At 40.8% G+C, this 27,941-nt stretch overlaps 1 protein-coding gene across 3 annotated transcripts in view; it reads left to right on the forward strand.

Annotated features, from left to right (window-relative positions):
* ctnna2 (catenin (cadherin-associated protein), alpha 2) overlaps window positions 1-27,941 on the forward strand; it is a 557,688-nt gene that overhangs the window by 37,896 nt on the left and 491,851 nt on the right. For all 3 annotated transcript variants that reach the window (XM_088341403.1, XM_088341405.1, XM_088341404.1), the window contains exon 5: window positions 1,890-2,156. In XM_088341403.1, coding sequence (XP_088197529.1) covers window positions 1,890-2,156 — 267 coding nt within the window. The remainder of the gene's footprint in view (window positions 1-1,889; window positions 2,157-27,941) is intronic.

Genomic DNA, 27,941 nt, shown 5'->3' on the forward strand with positions numbered 1-27,941 from the left:
AGGATGCGTTTGAGTGATTGGTGACATCGTACAGACACTGTTTTCGTACATGTCTGAGACACGTATTTGCTTCTTTGCAAGCTTTCGGAATGTTAAGGGTGTAATAAGTTTGACTCAACTATCTGACTGTTTTGTCAACGTTCTCATTGTAGCGCCTTATAATCCGGTGCGCCTTATATATGGAAAATATAGGACCAAAAACGATTTTTTGGGGGTGCACACTATAACCCGGTGCACCTTATAGTGCGGAAAATACGGTATTCCATTTAAGCAAAATATGAAGCTTTCCTGGTTTCTGGGTAGTAGTCAGTAGGGGTAGCTAACATTGGGTGTTTAATATGGTTGTATCGATTGATACTGATCCGATATCGATAGTTTTTACTTGGAAATGTCATGATCATTTTGAACCCTCGCCCTTGAGTGTCAGGAGCAGAATGGAGACAGGACCCACTTGCGTTACGTTTTTCACAAGTTTTATTGGAAGAAAGAGAAAGGGTTGCGCTCACGATCCCGTGATTCCTGGACGCGGGAAGCAGGTCGCTCTTAACGCGGAAGTGGATCTTCCGTGACGAGCGATGGCGGTGTCGGGAACGGAAAAATGGGTCAGTAACCGGGACAGGAGAGCAAAAACGTGGTCGGGGGTCGTAAGCGAGTCGTAAGCCAGGAAAGGAGAGTAGACGTGGTCGGGGACAAAAAGAGGTCGAAAGCCAGGACGGGAGAGTAGACGTGGTCAGGATTAAAAACGGGTCGAAGCCGGGGGACAGATGGGAGCAAAAAACAGGTGGGAGTCAGGGTCGAACTTGTTCTCAAAACAACGCCTGCAGTCCTCCGTCAGAGTCCTGTTATCAACAGAACCAGATCAAATATTCTGCATTTGGAACAGCCTGACCTGTCATTGAACTAAAGCCTAATCCGTGAAAATCCTCATTGAGTCAATCGTATAAAATCAAGTCAAGTCAAATCTATTTATATAGCCCTTAATCACAAAAAAATGTCTCAAAGGACTGCACAGGATTACAATGACACAATGACCTGATCTTAAACCAACATGCGGGCAAGGAACAACTCAAAACCTCAGCGTGAGGAAAAAGAGAAACCTTGAGAAGGGACCTCACAAGTGGTAATCCCTCCTTCAGGATGACCAGGGTGAATTACATTTAGCATTACAGTACACAAACATAGTAAACACTAGGTAACATTTGTCTGTAAAGTGCATGACAGCCCTTAAACTAGTCCAGAAAGTCTATGACGGCCACGACGCAGCTTCCCATCTCTGCCAGCTGGTCCATGCAGGCGTTCACATGCTTCAGGTCAAACGCTGGTCCGCTGACTCATCTCGAATCGTCCTTCTCCGTCGTATCACCACCAGGCAGGCAGCCGGAAAAAGAAAGGAGAATACAGAATATGAGCTTTGGAATAGAAGTGTGTCTTAAGCCTCAATTTAAAAACTTCCATTGAGGCTGCAGATCTTATCTCCGGAGGCAGGGCATTCCATAGCACCGGGGCTCGGATGGAGAACGCTCTCAGGCCTGCAGACTTCTTAGCTCTCAGAGTCACAAGTAGACCGGCATTTTTCGAGCGCAGACTCCATGCAGGAACATAGGGGGAAATCAAATCAGAGAGATAAGAGGGTGCAAGTCCATGCAAACATTTGTATGTTAATAAGAGAACCTTAAAGTCACATCTAAAGTGGACTGGGAGCCAGTGCAAGTTGGCCAATACAGGAGTAATATACTCAAACTTTTTGGTTTTAGTCAAAAGTATAAAATCCTTAATAGTCAAATGTATAAAATCCTTCACTTGGCAGATTTTCATGATGTCAGCTTCAAATGTTGTGACTTTTAATACATTCATTTGGTTTCAACCCTTAACTCCACTCCCTCCCTCAGGAACTGAAAGACCCCCAGTGTAGAGATGAAATGGCCGCTGCTCGCGGGGCCCTGAAGAAGAACGCCACCATGCTTTACACGGCCTCACAGGCCTATCTGCGCCACCCGGATGTGGCGGCCACTCGCGCCAACCGGGACTATGTTTTTAAGCAAGTGCAAGAGGCCATCGGCGGCATCTCCAGCGCTGCCCAGGCCACTTCGCCGACCGACGAGAAGCAAAGCCACGCTTGCATCGGGGAGCTGGCTGCGGCTCTCAATGAGTTTGATGTGAGTTCCCTATTTTCCTTTTTCAAAATGAAATATAAAGTACAAATCTGTGGCCGTGCACACCTAGGCCTTCAGCAGTCCAACCCTCACCAATAATCCTGTTTATATGTACACAAATTCCATCCTCCTGTCTTTCCTCAAGGAACATTTAAATCACTCTGTGTTACATGATTATCAGTGCGTTTCAGTTCCATCAAATTAATTTTTTTATCACTGGCTAATGCTGAAACTTGCAGTGTTCATTAGAAACTGTGAGCCAGGGGTGCTGCTCGTAGTCAATTGGCTGAAAGTGGCGGATAAACACTTTTCCGGGTTGCGACAATTCACTAGCTCTTGCTGGGTCTCTGTATCACTACCATTTTGCCTCTTTTTAGTTTAACGGCGGTTGGCACAATAGTTTATTACCCTCCCCTTCCTACGCCTGCTAGAAGGCCCTGGTGTGGCCAACTCGAATCTAAAACAGCTTTATTGACACTGTTTCATACAACAGATCCTTAAGAACCAATTGCGAAGGCTTACAGGGATATTTCTGACCCTGGCAAACTAGTAATGTCTGAACTGTGTTGGTCTAATTCTTGAATATGAAACAACCATATCTGGAAGCAGAGATTCGCAGAAGGACCAACAAAAGGGGACTGACAGGACCATGTTTAAATACTGACAGTGTTCCTAAGCCTGCTAGAAGGCCCTGGTGTGGCCAACTCGAATTTAAAAAAGCTTTATTGACACTATTTCATGCAACAGATACTAAAGAACCAATTGCGAAGGCTTACAGGGATATTTCTGACCCTGGCAAATTAGTAATGTCTGAACTGTGTTGGTTAAATGCTTAGATATGAAACAAGAAGTGAAAGATAGCTAATTTGGAATTATTTCTTAAGTATTCATTGACAAAATAAAATTAGCATTACATTATTCAGATATTTTTTTTAGGCCAGCAGAGAAGGCCTTGCAGACCCTGACGGCCCATCACTGGTACAATGTACACATATGTTGCTGTAGTGATGGTAATTCCGGCTCTTTTTAGGGAATCCATTCTTTCCGTTCACTAATTAGAGCTTTTGTCTCCCAAATTTAAAATAACTTTAACTTTTACATATGCAATCATTTTAAGATCAAATACACAGAAAACATGCATATCGACCAATTACAAGACGAAAAAAAACTGGCCCTCGATTGGTTGGAGGCCAGCTACCGTCATTTACATCCATCAGAGATTTATTTTGTTCATAAACGACATATCCCTATATCACTATGGTTCTGGGTATGCTGTTTTATCCGAGTTGACCATCAAAGGGTATGTTTACCTGCTGTTGTGTACAGCGTGCGTTCCTTTTTTGACTTTGCCTCATTTTAGGTATTTGATTGTGACTCTTCCTCTTGTCTTTTTGCCACGTGTCTTACAATTAATATAATATTGTCCAGGGCGGCAGTAGCTCAGGAGGTAGAGCGATCGTTTTAGGATTAAGGGATCCCAGTTCGAATCCCGGCTTGTCCGTGTTACATGTCGAAGTGTCCTTGGGTAAGACATTGAACCCCCAATTACCCCCAATAAGCAGGTTAGCGCCTTACATGGCTGCACACATCACAGCCGCTATTGGGAAATGTGAAGCACAATGTTTTGGGAAGTCATTGACTTGAAAAGCGCTATATAAATGCAGATCATTTCATTTCATTTCATTTCATTTCCAGATAGCTTCCCATAGGCGTGCGGGCACCTGAAGGCTTTACGGTTTTTTTGGTCTAGGTTAGCCCAGTTAGCAGTCGGCTAGTTGGCCAGCCTGCCTTGCTCATTGTTTTTTCTCCCGGCTGGGTTCATATTTGTTGCTGCCATAGCTCGTGGTTATCCTGGCTGCTTACTGCATGTTTTCAGTCAGCCAGTTTTTTTTCGGCTGATTGATGTACTGGTTGGTTTAGCCCATGGTTAGCTCTCTGTTTTATGTCAGGCTGCTCGCCACGTGCTGTACCATCACTGCACCCATCTGCGACACAACACCTCGGCAGTCTAAACAAATACTACCAAATCTTTGCTTAAAACAGTCAAAACCTTTTCGACTAGTTAACATGTAAACCAATAGAATGACTGGCTTACTAGGTGCTAGTGTGCTTCACATGACGTCATAGCACAGGGAGTGAAAAACGAGACAGAATGTCTTCAAAATGCATTATCTCTGGAAAATATTTGGAATTTAGCAATGCCATATATATATATAGACATTATGCAAAAAAACATGTGCTATTTTCTCACATTATTTATATTTTAGAATTTGGGAATCCTTTTAATGACAAATTTAATGTCTGATCTTTACACTAGACCTCTCAGGTTTCATTATACATCCCCATGACCTCACAGATGGTTAAAGTAATGGGATGTCCCACTTCATGTTTTTAGAGGTGCATAAAAAACGTTTTATGAACAATAACCCAGATTTACCGCGACAACTTGATGATCGAGGCATAACCCGAAATTTTAACATTTTATGTAATAATCGTTGCCTGCAAAAATTTTATAGAGTATAATGAATTAAACATTCATTCTCACTGTTAAAATGTGTAATGGAAAAGAGCAATAAGGGTTTCAGAGGTGGTGAAATGATTCATGAATGCAGGAATTGAATGTCATAAACAATGTTCCCTCTAAACTGCGCGCGTGCGCAATTACGCACTGCCCGCACATTCTCAGCGCACAAGAAAATCTAGCCAGCGCACAAAAAATAAGGGCTAGAAATTACTAATTAAGAAGCGACTTAAGTCAAAGTTACAGTGCATGAAGATAAAAATACACGGGTTCCCCTGACGTTGTGTCCTAAATGCAGGGTTGGGTAGGGTTACTTTAACCGGATTACTTTCAATGACTTTTGGATTACTCCAATACCAAATATGCTAATAAAAGACAAAAGAAACTAAATCTGAATAAAATGATGACTCACAACATGTGGTAAGCTTTCTTTCCTGGCTTTGATTTCTTTGATCTCCGGCAAAACTAACATCAAATGCGACAGAAACAAAATGAAAATCAATCCAAACAGCTTGCCGACATCATTTTTGCCGTTCCGTGTATTCCGTAACTCCCCAAGCCTGTACAAAATTTAGTAATTTTATCCATATTTAGTTTCTTTTTTCTTTTATTTGCATATTTGGTATTGGAGTAATCCAAAAGTCATTGAAAGTAATCAAGTTAAATTAACCCTTCCCAACCCTGCCTTAATGCGGTATTTTGAAGTCGAGTCGAAGTAGAACGAAGTTGAGTAAAGTTAGTAGAGAACTGGCTTCTTCGGCTCGGCTCACTAAAAGGAACCGGCTCTTTCGGGTCCTAAACGGCTCTTCAGGTTGTTTTTGCTTCTTTAATCCCAACATGACTGACTATTATGTAAAATTATGCACAAAACGACTTAAAGGAAGGGGGGGATAGAACAAAAATGGAAAAAATACCAAAATGAAAAAGTAGTGAAAAGCTGAGAAGTAAAAAGAAACAAAAGGAAGAGAAAAAAAGAAGGAACAATTTAGAAAAAAGCCAGAAAAAAGAAAAGAAAGAAATGTAGGAAAAAAAGGAAATAGAGAACACAAAGGAAAAAGTAACAGCTCAGAAAAAATAAACACAATGAGATTTTTTTAAAAGGAATTTAATAAAAAGTAAAAAAAAAAAAACAGGGGAAAAAGAAGAAAAAGTTTGTGTTGCATTCAAATAATTTCCAATGATATCAAGTGAATCTTGTTGCCAACATTGTACTTCCACTCAAAAATGTGATTAAGTACAGTTGTGTATCTTACAACCGACTCAATAAGCACCCAAAAATGTGAATATGATGCGACAAAATAAGTCAGGAAATAAAAAAAAATGGATAGCTTGTGAAAGAATTCTAAGAACAAACGACGTTTGTAGGCCGTACAACCTTTTCAATAGTACATAGGTCAATTCATTCAAAAGAGAAAACAATATTTTGCATTGCCGGAAACTCGGCAAAATGTAACTTGATGTCAAATTTTGGACATGTTTGATAATTAATTATCTTGCCACACTTGGGATGATGGTTGCTCACTGTTGCTTCAAGCATTGCTCACCGACTTTGTGTGAACGCTCAGAAATTACAGGGAGCATTGGTCATAAATCAATCTTTTCAGACAATCCGTTTACAAAACAGTCATGCAGGTTCATTCATGTATTTCAATAATTCATTACTCTAAAAATAATATCCGATATGTGTTGTCTTCAACTGGAATTCTGATGCTATGCCCATGAACCCGAGACCCATTTTCCCAAACATAATTCTTTGCTGCCATCTAGCGTTTGAACCCTGACATTAAGTTTCTGCCCGATGCAATTTTGTATGCAGAGCGAGGGATTCTTGGTGTCTGCCGGTTGATTGAGACCCGGCATGGTTAATTATGTCCAGAACTGTTCAATCATCTTCTGAAGGTTAATTAAAATGAGGGACGTTTTCTTGGACCTTTAACTTTTTTCTGGTAAGATAAAACTAAATCAAATTGAAACCACACTAAAGGAATTTGCAGACCTCAAATTGCAACTCAAAGAGCTTCAAAATCTAACTATGTGTAATATCAAGTGCTGCACAAAATAAACAAAAAAAAAAACAAACAATCAATCTCTGATTAACCTTTATTGGCAAATGCAATGACAACAATGGTTAAAATATAATAAATCATAAATGAATAATTGATTTTGCCAAAGAACAGACCGAAGAAAATTCACCTGAGGCTCATTCATACCTGTCAAATTCAGCCAAATTTTTCCTTCATTAACTATTGCAATTCCCCCGTTTTAAGCCATAATAGACCTTAAAAACACATTTCATGCACCTATTTACTCACAGCAAGACCGACGAAGTAGAATATGCATCCATTCATCCATTTTCTGTACCGCTTATCCACAATAGGGTCGCAGGGGTGCTAGAGCCCATCCAGCTATCTTCGGGCAATGGGCAGGGGACACCCTCAACTGGTCGCCAGCCAATCACAGGGCACACAGGGACAGACACCTCACTCGCTCATTCACGCCTAGGGACAATTTGATCCAGCCAATTGACCTAAAATGCATGGTTTTGGAATGTGGGAGGAAACCGGAGTGCCCGGAAGCACGGGGAGGACATGCAAACTCCACACAGAAAGGTTTGATCTCATGACCTCTGAACTGTGGACGCGCTAACCACTCATCCACTGTCCTGCGCACTAAGTAGAATACTGAGACAATATTAGTGATGATTTTGACGTTCCGAGAGCCAAAATGGACGAGATAACAAAAAATATGTTTTTTTTAAAGTAAAATGAATTTTTTTTATATTATTTACTCATTTTAAGGTAATCAAAACTTGAAATACTAAAAAAATGTGTACGTTGACCGGTATGTGATAGGGACGAGAGGACAGAGCTGCAGCAGGTGGATGCATTGGGATTCTAATATATGTTGGGTATTTAAATTAATACTGTATTGTAGCATTCATTCATTCATCCATCCATCATCTGCACTGCTTATCCTCAGTAGGGTCGCGGGGGCGTTGGAGCCCATCCCAGCTATCCTCGGGCATTGCCCTTGGGACAATTTGGACCGGCCAGTTAACCTGCCATGCATGTTTTTGGAACGTGGGAGAAAACAGGAGTGCCCGGAGGAAACCATGCAAGCACGGGGAGAACATGCAAACTCCACACAGGAAGGTGCGATCCCATGACCTCAGAACTGTGCCGCACATGCGCTAACCACTGCTCTGCCTGCATTTGCACTGGTATCCGTCATTACTGTTTGATTAAATGCTGAAATATCAATTCCAGGATTTTTTATTTCAAGAAATGTTTAACCCTGGTTAATATTAATCAACAACTAATTAACAAAATTAACTGTCGAGTAGTGGAGAGTTAGCAGTTCTGTGGTTAATTGAAGACTCAATTATTCATAGGTGTGAATGTGGGCATGAATAGCTGTTTTAATGTGCTCAGCGAGTTATAATATTATACTAGAACGCAGGTGTTAAACAGGCGGCCCGCGAAACAACACTCAGAGAAGCGCAAGAGAAAAACAAGCCGGAGGTGGAAATATGTCAACTTGATGTTGCCAAAGCCAGGTGCCTCGAACAAAGACACTGAACTTGTATTTATTTCTCTCTCTCTCCCCCTCTCTCTCTTTCTTTTCCACCCCTTTTCTCCCACTCTGTCTCCGTCTCTTTCACTCTCTTTGTCTCTCTTTTTCTCTTCCTTTGTTGCTATTTCTCTCTGTGTCTTTTAACCTCTTTTGCTCTAAATTCCTTTTTTCATTTTCTCTCTTTTCTTTCTCTCACGTCATACCCTTTGCGCTTTCTTTTCTCTTTTCTCTCCTTCTGTCTTTCTATTTCTCTTTGGATTTCTTTCTTCCTCTCCCTTTCTTTTCCCCCCTCTCTCACGACTTTTTATCTTTTGTTCCTCACGCTCTCTCCCTCTCTCTCTTTTTCTTTCCTGTCCCGCACTCTCTCCTTTCCCTCCCTCTTTCTCTTATTTCTTTATCTCTCTTTTTCTTTTTCTTTCTCTTTCTCGAATAGCAAATATCTACAAGTAGTTTGCGCCTCCAATAAACATTTAAATTGCCACAATAAGGGAGACTGGCACTCATTTTGTCCAAACTCCTAAAAAAGATTGCTGTACAGCCCAATTTTTGTAGTCCGTCCCCCGACAGAATGTTTGTTCTATCGTGTGGCCCCGGAGTTCAAATGAGTTTGACACCCCTGTTCTAGACGCACTATTCCCAATCTCTTGTATCACTCATATCCCATTTTCTTCATCTCTGTATTCCGCCAATAATGTTTTTTTGAACAAGTGAATAGCTGGACATTGTTTGATCTCATCTTGTCAATTGTTCCAAAATTTGACACCACACACAGACACGCACATACTTTTCCTGGCGGTTCTCACCTTTGGGATTATGAATTTACGACAGCCCCTTAAATTATAATTTCTCTCTTCCCGAATGAATCATTTATGGATGTTTTCTGGCACTATGTTTTTGTTGACCTTAAATAACAGTTGTGCAGTGAAAGATTGTACTAAATCATCTCATTTGGATAATTTGGACTACAGGAATAAAATTACACTTAAACTTAAGGCAGATATTTAAAATTGTATTTCGTGAAATATGATTTATACATGGGTAGCACGGCCGCTGCGGCACAGTTCTGAGGTCATGGGATCGAACCTTCTTGTACGGAGTTTGCATGTTCTCCCCTGTGCTTGCTTGGGTTTCCTCCGGCCACTCTGGTTTCCTTCCACATTCCAAAAACATGCATGTCAGGTAAATCGGCCGGTCCAAATTGTCCCTAGGTGTGAATGAGTGAGTGAGTTGTCTGTCTCTGAGTTCCCAGTACAGGGTGTCCCTTCCCACTGTCCGGAGATAGCTGGAATGGGCTCCAACCCCCCGCGACCCTACTGAGGATAAGCGGTGCAGATAATAGATGGATGTTTTATACATAAGGCTTACGGAACTATACGATTTAGTGAATTTATTTACTGTAAATGTTTAGGTTGCATTAACTATGTTATTGAACAGGGATATTACAAAATCAGGTTCTGAAAGTAATAAATTAATCAATCATATTACGGTTACCATGTGTAGTAGTATCTTAATTAAATTATTAGTTTACAATTGTATGTTACATTTATTAGTATATAAGGCACTTTTAAAATTGTGGCAAATATTTTTGTTGACCTTAAATAACAGTTGTGCAGCGAAAAATTTTACTAAATCATCTACCGTAAATTCCGGTACTTTTTTCCCAAACGTTCAACCCTGCGGCTTATACAGTGATGCGGCCAATTTATGTCATTTTTCTAACAGCCGTCAGCGGCGCTCGAGTACAAAAGGTGAGATTTAGACCGGTGGAATATATGCGCCGAGGAAGACTGCAACTTCTTAGCTTGTGCACAATTTAAATTAGCGTAGACATATCCTCATCATGAAAATTGCAAAAAGAAAGGCACATGACGCATCTTTCAAGCTAAACGCAACCGAGCAGTCCGATAACAGCAGCAGTCCGTCGGTTGAAAATAGTTTGTGTAATATAGTGTAACAATCTGTGAAGCCCTTTGAGACTCTTCGTGATTTAGGGCTATACAAATAAAAATGACTTGACTTGACTTGACTTGATAAAGAAGAAAACAGTGCTACTGCACGTAAACTTTACTTTTTGAGCGTGTTTCTAGCGTGTTTTTGAATAAGGGAGCGTGGGACGACGTCTAAATGACAAAGTGTCTTTCCCATACTGAAGGAAGACGCCTTTGATGACTTCAGTTATAAGGAGGAAGACGAGGACGGTTTACCGTGTGTAATATGTTTTTTTAACAGAGTTGTTTACTTTGTTGCTAGCGTGTTGCTAGTAGCGTTTTGCTACCCTTCACAGGCACGGTTTGGGATGAAAGTTATAATATTATTATTAAAGCTTTGAAAACTCTCTCGGTGTACCGTCTTTCTTTGTAAATATGTATAACCATGTATAATATGTATTTGCAACTGTATATTTTAGAGACTTATTCTGATGTGTTTTCCACGGGCGAATCAAAAAGAAGGGGGCGAAAACAACGGGGGCTGACGGGAAGTGGAGTAAAGGTGAGACTTGTTTGTGGACGCAGCGGACAATCGAGGACATATATTTTGCCCACCCTTACCTTTGGAAATATACTTTTTTTTCTCCTTGGATTATTTTCAACGGTACCCGGACTCAGCAGGTCTGCATCAAACCTTAAGTACCGGTATCATTTTCCGTTCATTTTGTCGGCTGTGGTTTTTGGACTGTGTACTTTATATTCAGTTACAATCGCGGGACTCAAAGTCAGGTATGGGTTAATTTTTTGATTGTGTTACATGTTTTAATGTGGGCGCATGCGGCTTATATACAGGTGCGGCTTGCTCTATTTTCGGAATTTACGGTAATTTTGATCATTTGGACTGCAGGGATAAAATATGAACATAGGGGGCAAGTCCATGCAAACCTTTGTATGTTAGTAAGAGAACCTTAAAGTCACAGTGCAAGAAAAGTTGACTTGACAGGAATCACGAAAATAATAGAAGAAAAAAAAAAACAGAACGTACATTTTTGATATTTGTGACTTTAGGTCAAATGTGTCATAGTGCTCCATTAACTGCATCCTTTTTTTTCGATTCCCCAAACCATGGCTTTAAACAGTGACTCATTCAAGCGTCTTTTGGAAAAAGTAAAAGGCCGGCATAATGTGATTGAGTTGACAAGCAGACAGGCAGCCCATAAATGAGACAAATTGCCCTTTACTTAGCCCTCCGTGCCCGCCTGTAGCCGCCGCCTGTTTAATTCCCGACTTACCAAAGAGACATGACACAGAATGTGCTCGGATGCTCTCGGAATAGTAATGACCTGATACAGGAAGCCGTGACGCTCGGGCGCTTTGTCCTTTATGCTAATGCGCACCGGGCTGCTGGATATACAGCGCCTTGCAAAAGTGTTGGACCCCCCCAAGAAGGTTTTGAAATCAGGGTTGGGTAGGGTTACTTCAACTGGATTACTTTCAATTACTTTTGGATGACTCCAATACCAAATATGCTAATAAAAGACAAAAAAAACTAAATAGGAATAAAATGATGACTCACAACACGTGGTAAGCTTTCTCTCCTGGCTTTGATCTCTTTGATCTCCGGCAAAACGAACATAAAATGTGACAGAAACAACATGAAAATAAGCTTGCCAACATCTTTTTTGCCGTTCCATGTATTCCGTTACTACCCAAGCCTGCACAAAATGTAGTAATTTCATTGAAAGTAATCAAGTTAAAGTAACCCTAACCAACCCTGTCTTTGCCTATGCATCCACCTGCTCACTCTACTGTACCTGCTCAAGTCTACAAAAGACTAAAAAAAACACCATACTGCAATTTTAATCTGCAATCTCCAGTTTAGAACAGATAAAGGACATATTCTCAGGGTCTACAGTGAATATTTACAGGTACTTGGTACACTATTTTTATTATACATATTTTGGCCTGTCTTTGATTTTGATGTACAATAGAGTATTTAATTGTATACAGGGTTGGGTAGGGTTATTTTAATTGTATTACTTTCAATTACTTTTGGATGACTCCAATACCAAATATGCTAATAAAAGACAAAATAAACTAAATATGAATAAAATGACGACTCACAACACGTGGTAAGCTTTCTCTCCTGGCTTTGATCTCTTTGATCTCCGGCAAAACGAACATAAAATGCAACAGAAACAAAATGAAAATCAATCCAAACAGCTTGCCAACATCATTTTTGCCGTTCCATGTATTCCGTTACTCCCCAAGCCTGCACAAAATTTTGTCATTTTATTCATATTTACTTTCTTTTGTCTTTTATTAGCATATTTGGCATTGGAGTCATCCAAAAGTAATTGAAAGTAATCCAGTTAAAGTAACCCTACCCAACCCTGTTTGAAATACAGTGGAACCTCGGTTCTCGACCATAATCCGTTCCAGAACCCTGTTCGAAAACCGGTTTGTTCGATCACCGAAATCATTTTTCCCATTAAAAATAATGTAAATCGTTTTAATCCGTTCCAACACCCTGAACGTTTACCTTGAATGTTTAACGTAAAGCTAACCGAGGCTAATCGTAGGTTTGCGTTATCTACTAGCTAACATGAATGTGTAAAAATAAAAAAAATCAGGTCGTTTACAAGTCATTTAGCACTCGGGTCTCCACAACAAGTGGTAAGCGGTTCATTGGAAAGGGGGCTGCGTCCCAACACCCTGAATGTTGGGCTCCGTTCCAACACCCTGAATGTTTTGAAAGTTTAACGTAAACATGAAGCTAACCCAGGATAATCGTATGTTCGCAATATCGTAATCCTCCGTACTAAAGATTACGCTGAAATGAATGTGTCAAAATTTAAAAAAAAAAAGATAAAGAAAATAATTATGCATAGGATTTCTTACCTCTGTGGTGGTCAGCAGAAGGCGCAGGTGGACGGTGGAGCTATTATTTCTTTCTTAATTGCAATAGTTGTACGCACTACTTTTCTTTTTTCACCTGTAGCAACTTTGCTGCTTGCACTGACTTTCTTCGGAGGCATAATTAGGGGCTAAAACACTTCCTACACCTATATTAAAAGCGAAAGCAAAACGAAGCACGTCCGCACGCGATATCAGTTTGTCAGGAAAAGAGCCATCTACACCCGTACCGGCGTACCCTAGCGTACGCACTCACGCATTACCGGCGTTCGAACTCCGATTTTTTGATCTAACAGCGAAGCAAGAATTTCTCCAAATTTTTGGTCGGACTCCGATTTGTTCGAACTGAGAGGCGTTCGCAAACCGAGGTTCTACTGTATATACAAAAGTCAATTCCATTGAAGTTGGGAAAAAGTTTAAAATGTCAGTAAAATTAGAATAGAATGACTTGCAAACCTTTTCTAACCCATATTTAAATGAATACACCACAAAGACAAGATTATCCATGTTCAAACTCATAAACTTTATTTCCATGAGCAAATAATGATAAACTTAGAATTTTATAATTGCAACAAGTGCCAAAGTAGTTGGGAAAGGGGCTTCTTCACCATTGTGTTACATCACCTTTCCTTTTAATAACACTCAATAAACGTTTAGGAAGTGAGGAGACTAGTTGTTGAATCGTTGATAGTGGAATCCTTTCCCATTCTTGCTTTATGTACAGCTTCAGCTGTTCAACAGTCCGGGGTCTCCTTTGTCTTATTCTGCGCTTTATAATGCGCCACACATTTTCAATGGGAGACAGGTCAGGACTGCAGGCAGGCCAGTCAAGCACCCGCACCCTCTTACTACGAAGCCACGCTGTCGTGAGACGTGCAGTGTGTGGCTTGGCATTATCCTGCTGGAAGAAGCAAGGGCGCCCATGGTAAAGATTCTGTTTGGATGGCAACATACTTTGTTCCAAAACCTGAATGTACTTTTCTGCATTAATGGTGCCTTCACAGATGTGCAGGTTACCCATTCCTTGGCCACTCATGCACCCCCATACCATCACAGATGCTGGCTTTTGCACTTTGCGTGCATAACAGTCTGGGTGGTTCTGTTCTTCTTTGGACCGGAGGACACGACGTCCACAATTTCCAAACACAATTTGGAAAACTGACTCATCAGACCACAGAACACTTTTCCACTTTGTATCAGTCCATTTTAGATGGGCTCGGGCCCAGAGAACCCTGCGGCGTTTCTGGATGTTGTTGATGAATGGCTTACGCTTTGCAACATAAAGTTTTAACCCACACTTACGGATATAGCGTCGAACTGTATTGACTGACAGTGGTTTTCCAAAGTGTTCCTGAGCCCATGTGGTGATGTCCTTGACACATTGATGTCGGTTCTTAATGCAGTACCGCTTGAGGGCTCGGAGGTCACGGGCATTCAATAATGGTTTACGGCCATGCCGTTTACGCACAGTGATTTCTCCAGATTCCCTGAACCTTTTCACAATATTATGGACTGTAGATGATGATATCCCTAAATTCCTTGCAATTGTACTTTGAGGAATGTTGTTTTTAAACTGTTCAACAATTTGCTCACGCAGTTGTTCACAAAGAGGTGAACCTCGCCCCATCCTTGCATGTGAATGACTTAGCTTGTTCGGGTCTCCCTTTTTTATACCCAGTAACAACTCTCACCTGTTGCTAATTCATCTGTTCACCTGCAAATAGTTGGTTGATTTCCATTCATCCACTTTCTGAGTAGTTATTGACACCTGTCCCAACTATTTTGGCACGTGTTGCTGTCATCAAATTACAGAGTTGATGATTTTCTCCCAAAACAATAAAGTTTATGAGTGAAGACAATAAATATGTTGTCTTTGCTGTGCATTCATTTAAATATGGGTTGAAAAGAATTTGCAATTTACTTGGATCAATTTTTATTTGCAATTAACACACTTTCCCAACTTCATTGGAATTGAGTTTTGTATATATATATATATATATATATATATATATATATATATAAGCAGAGTACAACCTGTAGTTTTCTTATGCACGGATCGTCCCAACTCAGCGGTGTATGACAGTAGGTCATCCAATGCTAAATGTTGTTCTTGGTTGCTTCTTTGATTAGTTTTCTCCTTGTCTAGGCCCAAGGTTTAGAGGGACGGCCAGGTTTTGGTAGGTTTGAAATGCTTTCATACACTCTCCATTTCGACAGTATTGCTTGCACAGTGACTCTCTGTATTCTATTCCTGCTTTAAAATTTTCCTTAACTGTATCGTGATTTAGGGCTATACAAATAAAAATGACTTGACTTGACTTGACTATCCCGTACTTGTCTGGTGTGTTCTTTGGTCTTCATAATAAATGCTTTATAATGCTTTCTGATGCTTTCTGCTCCAGTGCATTTAAACCGAGACTCAATGTCACACATGGGCACTGTGATTTTCATTGTTAGTCATTTAGGTCGACATTGGATCATTCAGAAGTCAGCAGGGCACTTCTGAAGTAATTTGTTTGAGCTGAGAGAATAAGAGAGGGGAGCAATATTCTACCTTTCGTTCACTCTATGTAACTATAGTATATAATATGTTGAACCTATGTTCTTTTTCTTCGTGATTTTGTCTCACATTTCGTTAAATCTGAGAAAATATTTCAGTTTTTTAGAAGCCGGAAATGCGGGAAAATGTTTCAGACAAGTGTGAAGATTTTTATTTGATACAGCACTGATTGTAACTAAGTGTAATATAGCAAAGCTTTAAACATTAATATTATTTGCTTTTGTTTGTACACAGCTTCCTTTTTTGCCAGTTTTCTACCTTTCCCTAAGTTCAGTTTGTAGGTCATGCATATTAAGGATAGCATGGAGCAATGTTCCCTGTCATTTTCCACGGGTCTGAGCGTTCACACAAAGTCGGTGTGCAACGCTTGAAACAACAGTGAGCCACGGCAATCCCAAGTGTGGCAACTAAATCTTTATTAAACATGTCCAAAACTTGACATCAAGTTACATTTTTTTGAGTTTCCGGCAATGCAAAATTATTTTTCTCTTTTGAATGAATTGACTCATGTACTATTGAAAACGTTGTTTGTTCTTACAATTCTTTCACAAAATATCCATTTGTTTTTAATTCCTGACATAGTTTGTCGAATAATATTAACATTTTTGGGGGCTTATTTAGTCGGTTGCACGATACAGAACTGTACTTAATCACAGTTTTGAGTGGAAGTACAATGTTGGCAACAAGATTTACTTGATATCATTGGAAATTATTTGAATGCAATACAAACGTTTTCTTTTTTTTTTCCGTGGTTTTTTTCTACTTTTTTTAAAATTCTTTTAAAAAAATCTCATTCTGTTTATTTTTTTCTTTTTGTTCTTTATTGACATTTTTCCTACGTTTCTTTCTTTTCTTTTTTTCTCGCTTTTTTCTACATTTTTCCTTCTTTTTTTATCTTCCTTTTGTTTCTTTTTTTCTCAGCTTTTCACTACTTTTTCATTTTGGTATTTTTTTCTTTTTTGTTCTATTCCCCCCTTCCTTTAAGTCATTTTGTGCATAATTTTACATCATATTTGGTCATGTTGGGATTAAAGAAGCAAAAACAACCCAAAGAGCCGTTTAGGACCCGAAAGAGCCGGTTCCTTTTAGTGAGCTGAGCCGAAGAAGCCGGTTCTCGACAAACTCTACTAACTTTACTCAACTTCGTTCTACTTCGACTCGACTTCAAAATACCGCATTTAGGACACAACGTCAGGGGAACCCGTGTATTTTGACCTTCATGCACTGTAACTTTGACTTAAGTCGCTTCTTAATTAGTAATTTTGAGCCCTGATTTTTGTGCGCTGGCTAGATTTTCTTGTGCGCTGAGAATGTGCGCTTAAAGGGAACACTGGCATGGAGTCAAAAATAAACAACAGTAAACAACCCTTTTCATGTTTCTAAATGGGATGTAGTACCTCTCGTTTCCTCTAGTGTGAACGTTTCTGCAGTGCAAGGCTGCAAACTCCCTCATATCCCCGGCAAGTCAGCAGGAATATAAATGGCTGTTGTCTGTGCTCTTTAATTAGGGCTGGAAAACATCCCGAGGACGCTCTTGACCCCGTTTTTCCACCACAGCTAACACCCGCACAGGCACAAATCTGTTTTTTTTTTCGTTATTAATCCGTGGCAGCATGCATATGCGTTCTGAGTGAGGTGCACTACCTCATAGGTCTGTTATATGTGCAGGGGAGTAATTACTTTTTAAGATTTAGGGATCAAATTGTTGCCCCAGCTACATGTAAATTATTTCTCTCTACAGGAGACTGCAGGGGTACAAGATTAATCAGTTTTGATGTATAGCGGAGGAGAAATTGTATGGTGATGCTTTGCCAATGCGTTCGGAATGTCGGTACCCCAGATACAAACTTAAAATGTCATGTACGTGCATAAGCCTAAATAACATTACTAATACTAGAAATATACATGTAAAGAAAGAGGGGCATTTGTTTTCCTTTGGTGGGACGTGACATGAGCTGGTCAAATGGAGTAGCAGGTGGATGAATAACAGAGTATTTCGTCAGCAACTCAAAAAAGTAATTATGAAGCACATGAGATTCTGACTCACTTGCATCATTTTGATGATCCACTCCCAAAAAGTTTGAATAAGTCACAAACTTAAAATGTCATGTACGTGCATAAGCTTAAATAACATTACTAATACTAGAAATATACATGTAAAGAAAGAGGGACATTTGTTTTCCTTTGGTGGGACGTGACATGAGCTGGTCAAATGGAGTAGCTGGTGGATGAATAACAGAGTATTTGGTCAGCAACTCAAAAAAGTATTTGTGAAGCACATGAGATTCTGACTCACTTGCATCATTTTAATGATCCAAGTTAAAGTAACCCAACCCTCTCTCTCTCTCTCTCTCTCTCTCTCTCTCTCTCTCTCTCTCTCTCTCTCTCTCTCTCTCTCTCTCTCTCTCTCTCTCTCTCTAATATCAATATATTTTTAATTTTTACTTGGTTGTACGTGACATGAGCTGGTCAAATGGAGTAGCAGGTGGATGAAAACTAGAGTATTTTGTCAGCAACTCAAAAAAGTATTCATGAAACACATGAGATTCTGACTCACTTGCATCATTTTAATGATCCAAATTAAAGTAACCCTGTATCTAAGTGGATTATAACGATCATATCACATTATGCCAGATAATTCTGATTCAGAGAGTGAAAAAAGGGCACAGCATGAATAAAACAAGGATGAGAAAATAACCACATTCCTTTTCTCCCCACATCCGGAATTGCATAACCTTGCAGCGTTCGGGGACGTATGACTTAAAACTCGCAGGGAAAACCCTGTCAGGATGGAATAAAGTCTTTATTTGGGAATTTGTGGGAGGACAGATGGCGCCCGAGCCCCCCCGGCTGCGTCGGGGGGAAGACGGTGTAAGACATTGGCATGGCTTTCTTTCTAGGTCGCGGCACGCCGCTACTATGTAGCGATTTACTTCAAGCTGAGTTGAAACGAGTATCATCATACTTCCAAAATTCCCGATAGCGTGCTCTTGAATATTTCATGCACGCTCATTGACCTAACTACTATGCATTTTTGCCGTTCCACGTATTCCGTTACTCCCCGAGCCTGCACAAAATGGAGTCATTTTATTCATATTTAGTTAATTTTGTCTTTTATTAGCATATCTGGTATTGGAGTAATCCAAAAGTAATTGAAAGTATTCAAGTAAAGTAACCCTACCCAACCCTGCTATCTATCTAGACATCTGTCTGTCTGTCTGTCTGTCTAGACATCTATGCATCTATCTAGACATCTATCTAGACATCTATATAGACATATATCGAGACATCTATCTATCTAGACATCTATCTATCTATCTATCTAGACATCTATCTAGACATTTATCTATCTATCTAGACATCTATATAGACATATATCTAGACATCTATCCATCTATCTAGACATTTATCTATCTATCTATCTATCTATCTATCTATCTATCTATCTATCTATCTATCTATCTAGACATCTATCTAGACATCTATCTATCTATCTATCTATCTATCTATCTATCTATCTATCAGGGTTGGATAGGGTTACTTTAACTGGATTACTTTCAATGACTTTTGGATGACTCCAATACCAAATATTCTAATACAAGACACTAAATATGAATAAAATGATGACTCACAACACGTGGTAAGCTTTCTCTCCTGGCTTTGATCTCTTTGATCTCCGGCAAAACGAACATAAAATGCAGGGTTCGGTAGGGTTACTTTAACTTCATTACTTTTTGATTACTCCAATACCAAATATGCTAATGAAAAACAAAATAAACTAACTATGAATATAATGATGACTCACAACACGTGGTAAGCTTTCTCTCCTGGCTTTGATCTCCTTGATCTCCGGCAAAACTAACATAAAATGCAGGGTTGGGTAGGGTTACTTTAACTGGATTACTTTCAATTACTTTTGGATGACTCCAATACCAAATATTCTAATAAAAGACAAAAGAAACTAAATATGAATAAAATGATGACTCACAACACGTGGTAAGCTTTCTCTCCTGGCTTTGATCTCTTTGATCTCCGACAAAACTAACATCAAATGCGACAGAAACTATATGAAAATAAATCCTAACAGCTTGCTAACATCATTTTTGCCGTTCCATATATTCCGTTACTCCTCAAGCCTGCACAAAATTTAGTCATTTTATATTTTATATATAATATATAATATGGAGGGCACGGTGGGTGAGTGGTTAGCGCGTCATAGTTCTAAGGTCATGAGATCAAATCCTCTTCCCAGCCTTCCAATGCAGAGTTTGCATGTTCTCCTGTGCCTGCATTGGTTTTCTCCGAGCTCTCTGGTTTCCTCTTTAGTCCAAAAACAGGCATGCATCCGATTCAGGTTGTCCCCTACCCACTGCCGGAAGACAGCTGGGATGGGCTCCAGCACCCCTGTGACCCTACTGAGGATAAGCGGTGTAGATAATGGATGGATAGATAGGTGTACAGCGTTTTTTTAATAAATATAAGTTGAGAGATCTAATCTCATCTCATCAGCTACACCGCTTATCCTCAGTAGGGTCGCGGGGTGCGGAAGCCCATCCCAGCAATCATCGGGCAGTGGGCAGGGGACACCCCGAACTGGTTGCCAGCCAATCGCAGGGCACACGGGGACAGACAACTCGCTCGCTCATTCACACCTAGGGACAATTTGGACCGGCCAATTCACCTGAAATGCATGTTTTTGGAACGTGGGAGGAAACCGGAGTGCCCGGAGGAAACCCACGCAAGCACGGGGAGAATATACAAACTCCGCACAGGAAGTCTGGAGCTGGAGATATGTATCAAAATGACAACTTAATATACTCAACCTACATTACACAAGGTTTTATAAAAAAATATATTTTTTTAGGAAAAAAAGAGCCAAACCAAAACATTTTTACTGCTTTTGTGCAGCGGCCAAATTAAAAACCCCGATTGGCCGTATGTGGCCCGCGGGCCGTATTTTGCTCAAACCTGAGCTTTGAGAAGAAAATAAATCTTTTAAAATTCTACTTCACTTCGGCGGTGCCCTTTTTTTGCACTCAGCAATTCTCAAGCATGGCGCAGAAGTAAGACGGCGGCTCAAGTGCGGCTTATATAAAGCAGACTTCCGATTCTCTGCAGCCTTTTATTAGACGAACAAAGATGAGCTAGGTGTTAAATCTTACAGTGATTGCGTCCAAATTGATTACACAGCACCGACTCCTCTCCCCGCTATTCTATTTTCTTCCCTCTAAGCAGAATCTCACTTTCATCACATTTATTATTTATATTCTACACCACGTGTGTCAAACAGGCGGCCCGCGGGCCAGATCAGGCCCACCAACGCCTTAAATCCGGCCCGCAAGACAACAGTGAGAGAAGCGCAAGAGGAAAATGAGCTGTAGTTTTCAATATTTCCACCGGATGTCACCAAAGCCAGTTAACACTTGCAAAACAATTGTGGTTGTATTTCTGCATTTCTCCCTGACTCACTTCTTTTTTATTGATTTCTCCCTCTTTTTCTTTCTCCTGTTCACTCTCTCTTTCTCTCTCTTTTCTCTATTTCCCTCTCACTCTCTAACTCTTTTTCTCTGTCTTGCTCTCTTTCCATTTTTTCTCTCTAATTTACACTTGAATTCTTTTTCTTTCTATTTTTCTTTCTTTCTCTCCCTCTCTCTCTCTCTCTCACTTCACTCTGTCTCTTTTTCTCCCGCTGACTCTTTTTCTTTCTGTCTTTTCACTTCTCTTATTCTTTTTATCTTTCTCTTTTTTCACTTTCTTTTTCTCTCTATACTCATTACCCCCTTCTCCATTCAAATCTCTATTCTGCTCTCTCTTTTTCTCTCACTGTTACTCTATCTCCCTCGTTCTCCTTATCTGTTTATCACTCTCTCTTTCCCTCCCTCTCATTCGCTCTCTCTCTCTTTTTCTCCCTCTCTCTTTCTCTTAAATTTCTAGTCCGGCCCCTGTGAGATTTTTTATAGCATTTGTGGCCCCCAGCTAAAACGAGTTTGACACCCCTGTTCTACACGATAACTAGTTTTTTTTTCTGAAGTCACGTTTGCTTTTAGGGGATCGATGCCTTTTGGAAGATATCATCCGTCAGTTCATAGATGAGCCGCTAGATGGCAGTCTGGTAATACCTGTCTCCTCACCACTCTCGAATTCACCTCCCTCTCTCAGTCTCCCATTTTTATCCCCTTTCCCCTTAAGTCCTTAGAAACAGAGATTTAGAGCTGGCTCATTCTCGACGGAGCCAAAGTGCCTGCATCATCTTGCGGTGTTTTGCGGGGGAGGCCATGCTCCGACTTGTAGGAATTTGAATTCTATTTGTCATTAAACATGAAAAAAATCTTAGGGGGGATCAATGTTCCCTGTGATTTTCCAAGGGGTCTGAGCGTTCATACAAAGTCGGTGAGCAACGCTTGAAACAATAGTGAGCAACGGCAATCCCAAGTGTGGAAACTAAGTCATGGTCATTCATGTCGGAAACTTGACATTTTGCTGAGTTTTCGGCAATGCAAAATGATTTTTCACTTTTGAATGAATTGACTCGTGTACTATTGCAAAGGTTTTACGGCCTACAAACTTTGTTTGTTTTTACAATTCTTTCACAAGATATCCATTTTATTCTTCCTGATATATTTTGTCGCATAATATTAACATTTTTGGGGGCTTATTTTGTCGGTTGTAAGATACAGAACTGTACTTAATCACATTTTTTAGTGGAAGTACAATGTTGGCAAAAAGATTGACTTGATATCATTGGAAATGATTTGAATGCAACACAAACTTTTTCTTCTTTTTTCCGTGGTTTTTTTTCTACTTTTTAAAAAATTCCTTTAAAAAAAAGTCTCATTGTGTTTATTTTTTTGTTCTCTATTTACTTTTTTCCTAAGTTTCGTTCTTTTCTTTTTTTCTGGCTTTTTTTCTAAATTTTTCCTTCTTTTTTTCTCTTCCTTTTTTTTATTTTTTTCTCAGCTTTTCACTACTTTTTCATTTTGGTACTTTTTTCTTTTTTGTTCTATTCCCCCCTTCCTTTAGGTCATTTTGTACATAATTTTACATCATATTTGGTCATGTTGGGATTAAAGAAGCAAAAACAACCCAAAGAGCCGTTTAGGACCCGAAAGAGACGGTTCCTTTTAGTGAGCCGAGCCGAAGAAGCCGGTTCTCGACAAACTCTACTAACTCTACTCAACTTCGTTCTACTTCGACTCGACTTCAAAATACCGCATTTAGGACACAACGTCAGGGGAACCCGTGTACTTTTACCTTCATGCACTGTAACTTTGACTTGAGTGGCTTCTTAATTAGTAATTTTGAGCCCTGATTTTTGTGCGCTGGCTAGATTTTCTTGTGCGCTGAGAATGTGCGAGCAGTGCGCAATTGAGAAAATATTTTACTGTGGTGGTTGTAGACCGACTTTAATTGTAAGTACCTGGTTCAAGACCGGGTAGAAACATGTTTGTCTGGAGCAGGATGGGCGGCACCAGGCTGTACTTGCCCAAGACACAACACAAATAATGATGCCCCGAGGACCCTAGTGTTTAAGGCATCCAACCAACCAACCAACATCAGGAACTAAATCAACGGAAAATAATGCAATGAATAACATTTCTTTTGCATGCTTGTTTAGGGTGGTGATGGCCCAGGGGAAGAAATAGTCTCCAAGCCTGTTAGTCCTTCTTTTAAGGGATTTGTAGTGACCTTCAGAGGCCAGACAGTGACAAAGGTGAAAGGAATCCTTATGAAAAGTTTGGGCTCTGATGGCATTGTCCTTAAGACTGGGCAGATATCAGCTGATGACTTTCTGGGCTGTTTTGATGACGCTCTGTCAGGTTTTTTTATCGACTTAGACGGACTTGACTTATGAATAGTGAGCCTTGTTGTTTAGATTTTTTGAAATTAATGGTCGGACAGAATCAACTCAATGCCCTTCATACTGTGAAGAAAGCAGCGGATGATTTTTTGGGATGTGTTGATGACTTTGCAAGTTATTTTGGTGACTTTGGAAGGATGGCATTATTAATAGTGAGCCTTGATTTTTCCTTGCTTTTATGTTTTGATAGTTTGAAATTAATAATGCGACCGAATCAACTCGATGTCCTCCAGGCCGCTCAGAGAGCATCTTTTGATTTACTGGGCTGCGTTGATGACTTTGTACATTATTTTTTGGACTTCGTCAAGATGGAATTATTAATAGTGAGCCTTTTTTCTCTTGCTTTGTAGGTTTTGATAGTTTGAAATTAATATTGACATTTAATTTTTTGAGAGGACGTCGTTGGGCTTCGCCCCAAAATAAGCGCAGAGATGAGATATGGCGGAAAGGGAACACCCTTCATTCAGCATACATTCATCAACATACAAGCCATGTTCGAAGTCCGTCTGAGAGATGGTCAGCTTTATATACTGTGTCCTCGTGGTTACCTCATGTTTTTCTCTAACCGAAAGTATTCTTTCTCGTGTTTTTTCCCGCCCCGACTTGGCTCAGTCACCACTTTGGTATTTCCTGCATCAACATTGTTTCATAACATCCAGATGTTTTTCATCAAGCCGACTTGCAGTTAATCCACAACAATATCAACTCAATGTCTTCCAGGCTGAGCAGAGAGCAGCCGATGGTTTTCTGGGCTATTTTGGTGACTCCTAAGTTCTTCTTCTGCCATGATCTCAGCAGACCACACTGTGAGAACTTATAGAATAGAATAGAATAGAATAGAATAGTTTTATTGGTAGAAAGAGAGACGGTTGCACCCATGATAGAATAGAATAGAATATGCCTTTATTGTCATTGTTACAACATGGGATATGCTGTGACAACGAAATTGGACGACTCCAGGTCCACATTTTACAGTGAGGATAAGGAAAACAAAGAGGTAAAGGAACAAAGAAGATGTTTTACCTGTCTTTGTTGTAAATGCTTTGTTTCCTCCGGAGGGGGGTGTATGAGGGGGTGAGGGACAGACAGAGATGGCTGGATCCAACTATATGTTTGATCTTACTGTACACACGGTCCAGTGTTTTTTCCCTAATTGCTCAGTCCACGTGTTGAATGGATTTGGGAAGTACAGTCCTTAAACATGCCCGATTAAAGTCGCTGACGCTAAAAACTCTGTCAGGGGTTTGCAAGCTGCTATTTATTGTGGGCAGGAGATGTAGTGCTATGCTAACGTTAGCATCCGGTGTAACGTTAGCATCCGGTGGAACGTAAACAGCAAGCACAATGACCACAGTTAGCTCTCCACTTTGGCTTTTTAGAAGGACACCAGCAGCTTCTTCTGGTCCAGATGATTTTTCCTGAGCACTCTCAGGAAGTTGCCCACTGCTAATGCCTCCCTATGACAGAGTATGAAGAGCCTCGAGATGCAATGACGTGAGCATATCGACCCTCACTAAGATGCCATCACCCCTTGAGGGAAAATCCAGTGGAATTAGCGAACTTGCATGATAACCTTGTCCGTTTTGGTACTGCATGTGCGCGCTGAACGCAGCAAGCATGCAAGAGATGGCAGATAGTCGCTCCGAGCCTGCGGCAGAAACCGAAGAGGACGGTTTTACAGCATCTTTTATTTCCATCTGCCTGTCCTCTAGCTTCCTCGCCGCTGTAATTTTCCAAACGCAAAGTAAAGGAGGCGTCGGGTGCGCTTTCATGCCTTTTTCTTAAACGGTTATCGGATTTTCACGCGCAACTCCGCAGCGTATCTTCCAGCCTTTGGCCACAACGTCCAAGCATGTGCTCATGAAATGAAATGCTCTGCATTTATATAGTCGATGACTTCCCAAAGCGCTTTACAATGTGCTCCACATTTCCCAATAGCGGCCTTGCAGCCATGTAAGGCGCTAACCTGCTTATTGGGGGTATTAGGGGTTCAGTGTCTTACCCAAGGACACTTCGACATGTAACACGGACGAGCCGGGGTTCGAACTGGGATCCCTTGATCCCAAGACGAGCGCTCTACCTCCTGAGCTACTGCCGCCCCGCAGTCGGCACCGGCTAACAGGATTTACATTAGGGGTGTCAAACTCTTTTTAACTCGGGGGGGCCACACGATGGAACAAACATTCTTTCGGGGGCCGGACTAGTAGATTAAAGAGAAAGAAAAAGAGATAAAGGAATAAGAGAAAGAGGGAGAGAAAAGGAGAGAGGGCGGGACAAAGAAAGAAAAAGAGAGAGAGGGAAAGAGCGTGAGAAACACAAGATAAAAAGTTGTGAGAGAGGGGGAAAAGAAAGGGAGAGGAAGAAAGAAATCCAAAGAGAAATAGAAAGACAGAAGGAGAGAAAATAAAAAAGAAAGGGTATGAAGAGAGAAAGAAAAAAGAGAGAAAAGGAAAAAAGGAAGTTAGAGCAAAGTAGGTTAAAAGACACAGAGAGAGAGAAAGAGAGAGCAACAAAGGAAGAGAAAAAGAGAGAAACAGAGAGTGAACTAGACAGAGTGAGAGAAAAGGGGTGGAAAAGAGAGAGGGAGAGAGAGAGAAATAAATACAAGTACAGATGGAGGGAAAAGGAGAGAGGGCGGGACAAAGAAAGAAAAAGCGAGAGAGGGAGAGAACATGAGAAACAAAAGAGATAAAAAGTCATGAGAGAGGGGGGGAAGAATGAAATACAAAGAGAAAAAGAAAGACAGAGGGAGGGAAAAGAGAAAAGAAAGCGTGAAGGGTAGGAAGAGAGAACGAAAAAAGAGAGAAAAGGAAAAAAGGAAGTTAGAGCAAAATAGGTTAAAAGACACAGAGAGAGAGAAAGAGAGAAACAGAGAGTGAAAGAGACAGAGTGAGAGAAAAGGGGTGGAAACGAGAGAGGGAGAGAGAGAGAGAAATAAACTCATTTTAACTCGGGGGCCACACGATAGAGCAAAACTTCTGTCGGGGGCCGGACTAGTAGATTAAAGAGATAAAAAAGAGAGATAAAGAAATAAGAGAAAGAAGGAAGGAAAAGGAGAGAGGGCAGGACAAAGAAAGAAAAAGAGAGAGAGGGAGAGCGCGTGAGAAACAAAAGATAACACCTCGTGAGAAAGGGAAAAGAAAGGTAGAGGAATAAAGAAATACAAAGAGAAATAGAAAGACAAAAGGAGAGAAAAGAGAAAAGAAAGCTCGAAGTGTAGGAAGAGAGAAAGAGAAAAGGGAGAAAAGGAAAAAAAAAGTTAGAGCAAAAGAAGATACAGAAAGAGAAAGAAACAAATATCAACAAAGGAAGAGAAAAAGAGAGACACAGAGAGTGAAAGAGACCGAGTGGGAGAAAAGGGGTGGAAAAGAGAGAGAAAGAAATACAAGTACAGTGTCTTTGTTCGAGGCACCTGGCTTTGGCAACATCAAGTTGACATATTTCAACCTGCAGCTTGTTTTTCTCTTGCGCTTCTCTGAGCGTTGTCTCGCGGGCCGGATTCAATCCCTTAGCGGGCCCGATCTGGCCCGCGGGCTGCCTGCTTGACACCTCTGATTTACATGCTCACACAACGCGAAGTGAGCAAGAAAGCTTGTATTGGCGCCTGCATATAAATGACTTTCTGGATGCTACATGCATCCATCTGTGCTGTGACAGGTAATTGGCTCTATTAATATGAAGTGAACAGCACACGCCGATGCTCCTTTATTGCGGACTGAATAGCTTTTACCATGTGAGATGAGACAAGAGATGGAAGGCTTATCTGTTCAAAACCAGAACGGAGACGGGACCCACTTGCGTTAAGAAGTGGGACTTCCGTGGCGAGCGATGGCGGTGTCGGGAACGGAAAATGCGGGTCAGTAGCCAGGACAGGAGAGCAAAAAACGTGCTCAGGATCAAAAAACGGGTCGAAACCGGGGAACAGATGGGAGCAAAAACAGGTGGGAGTCAGGGCCGAAAAGAGCTTGCAAAGAGTAAACCGAGGTTCGCAGACGGACTGACAACAGGTGACACATAGACGTGGGTTTAAATAGTGACAAGGAGCCAATCAAAGTCCGAGGCCCTATGGGGCCAAGGAGCGGGCACAGATGGAAGGCTTATCTGTTCTTGTCAAGACCAGAACAGAGACAGGACCCACTTGCGTTAAGTTTCTCTCCGTTTTATTGGAATAAAGAGAAAGCGTTGCACCCACGATCCGGTGATCGCTGGACACTGGGAGCAGGTCGCTCCGAACGCGGAAGTGGGACTTCCGTGGCGAGCGATGGCGGTGTCGGGAACGGAAAATGCGGGTCAGTAGCCAGGACAGGAGAGCAAAAAACGTGCTCAGGATCAAAAAAACGGGTCGAAACCGGGGAACAGATGGGAGCAAAAACAGGTGGGAGTCAGGGCCGAAAAGAGCTTGCAAAGAGTAAACCGAGGTTCGCAGACGGAC

This window comes from Urocampus carinirostris, chromosome 8, assembly GCF_059441175.1.
Source record: "Urocampus carinirostris isolate Australia breed hairy pipefish chromosome 8, RoL_Ucar_1.0, whole genome shotgun sequence".
Taxonomy (NCBI): domain Eukaryota; kingdom Metazoa; phylum Chordata; class Actinopteri; order Syngnathiformes; family Syngnathidae; genus Urocampus; species Urocampus carinirostris.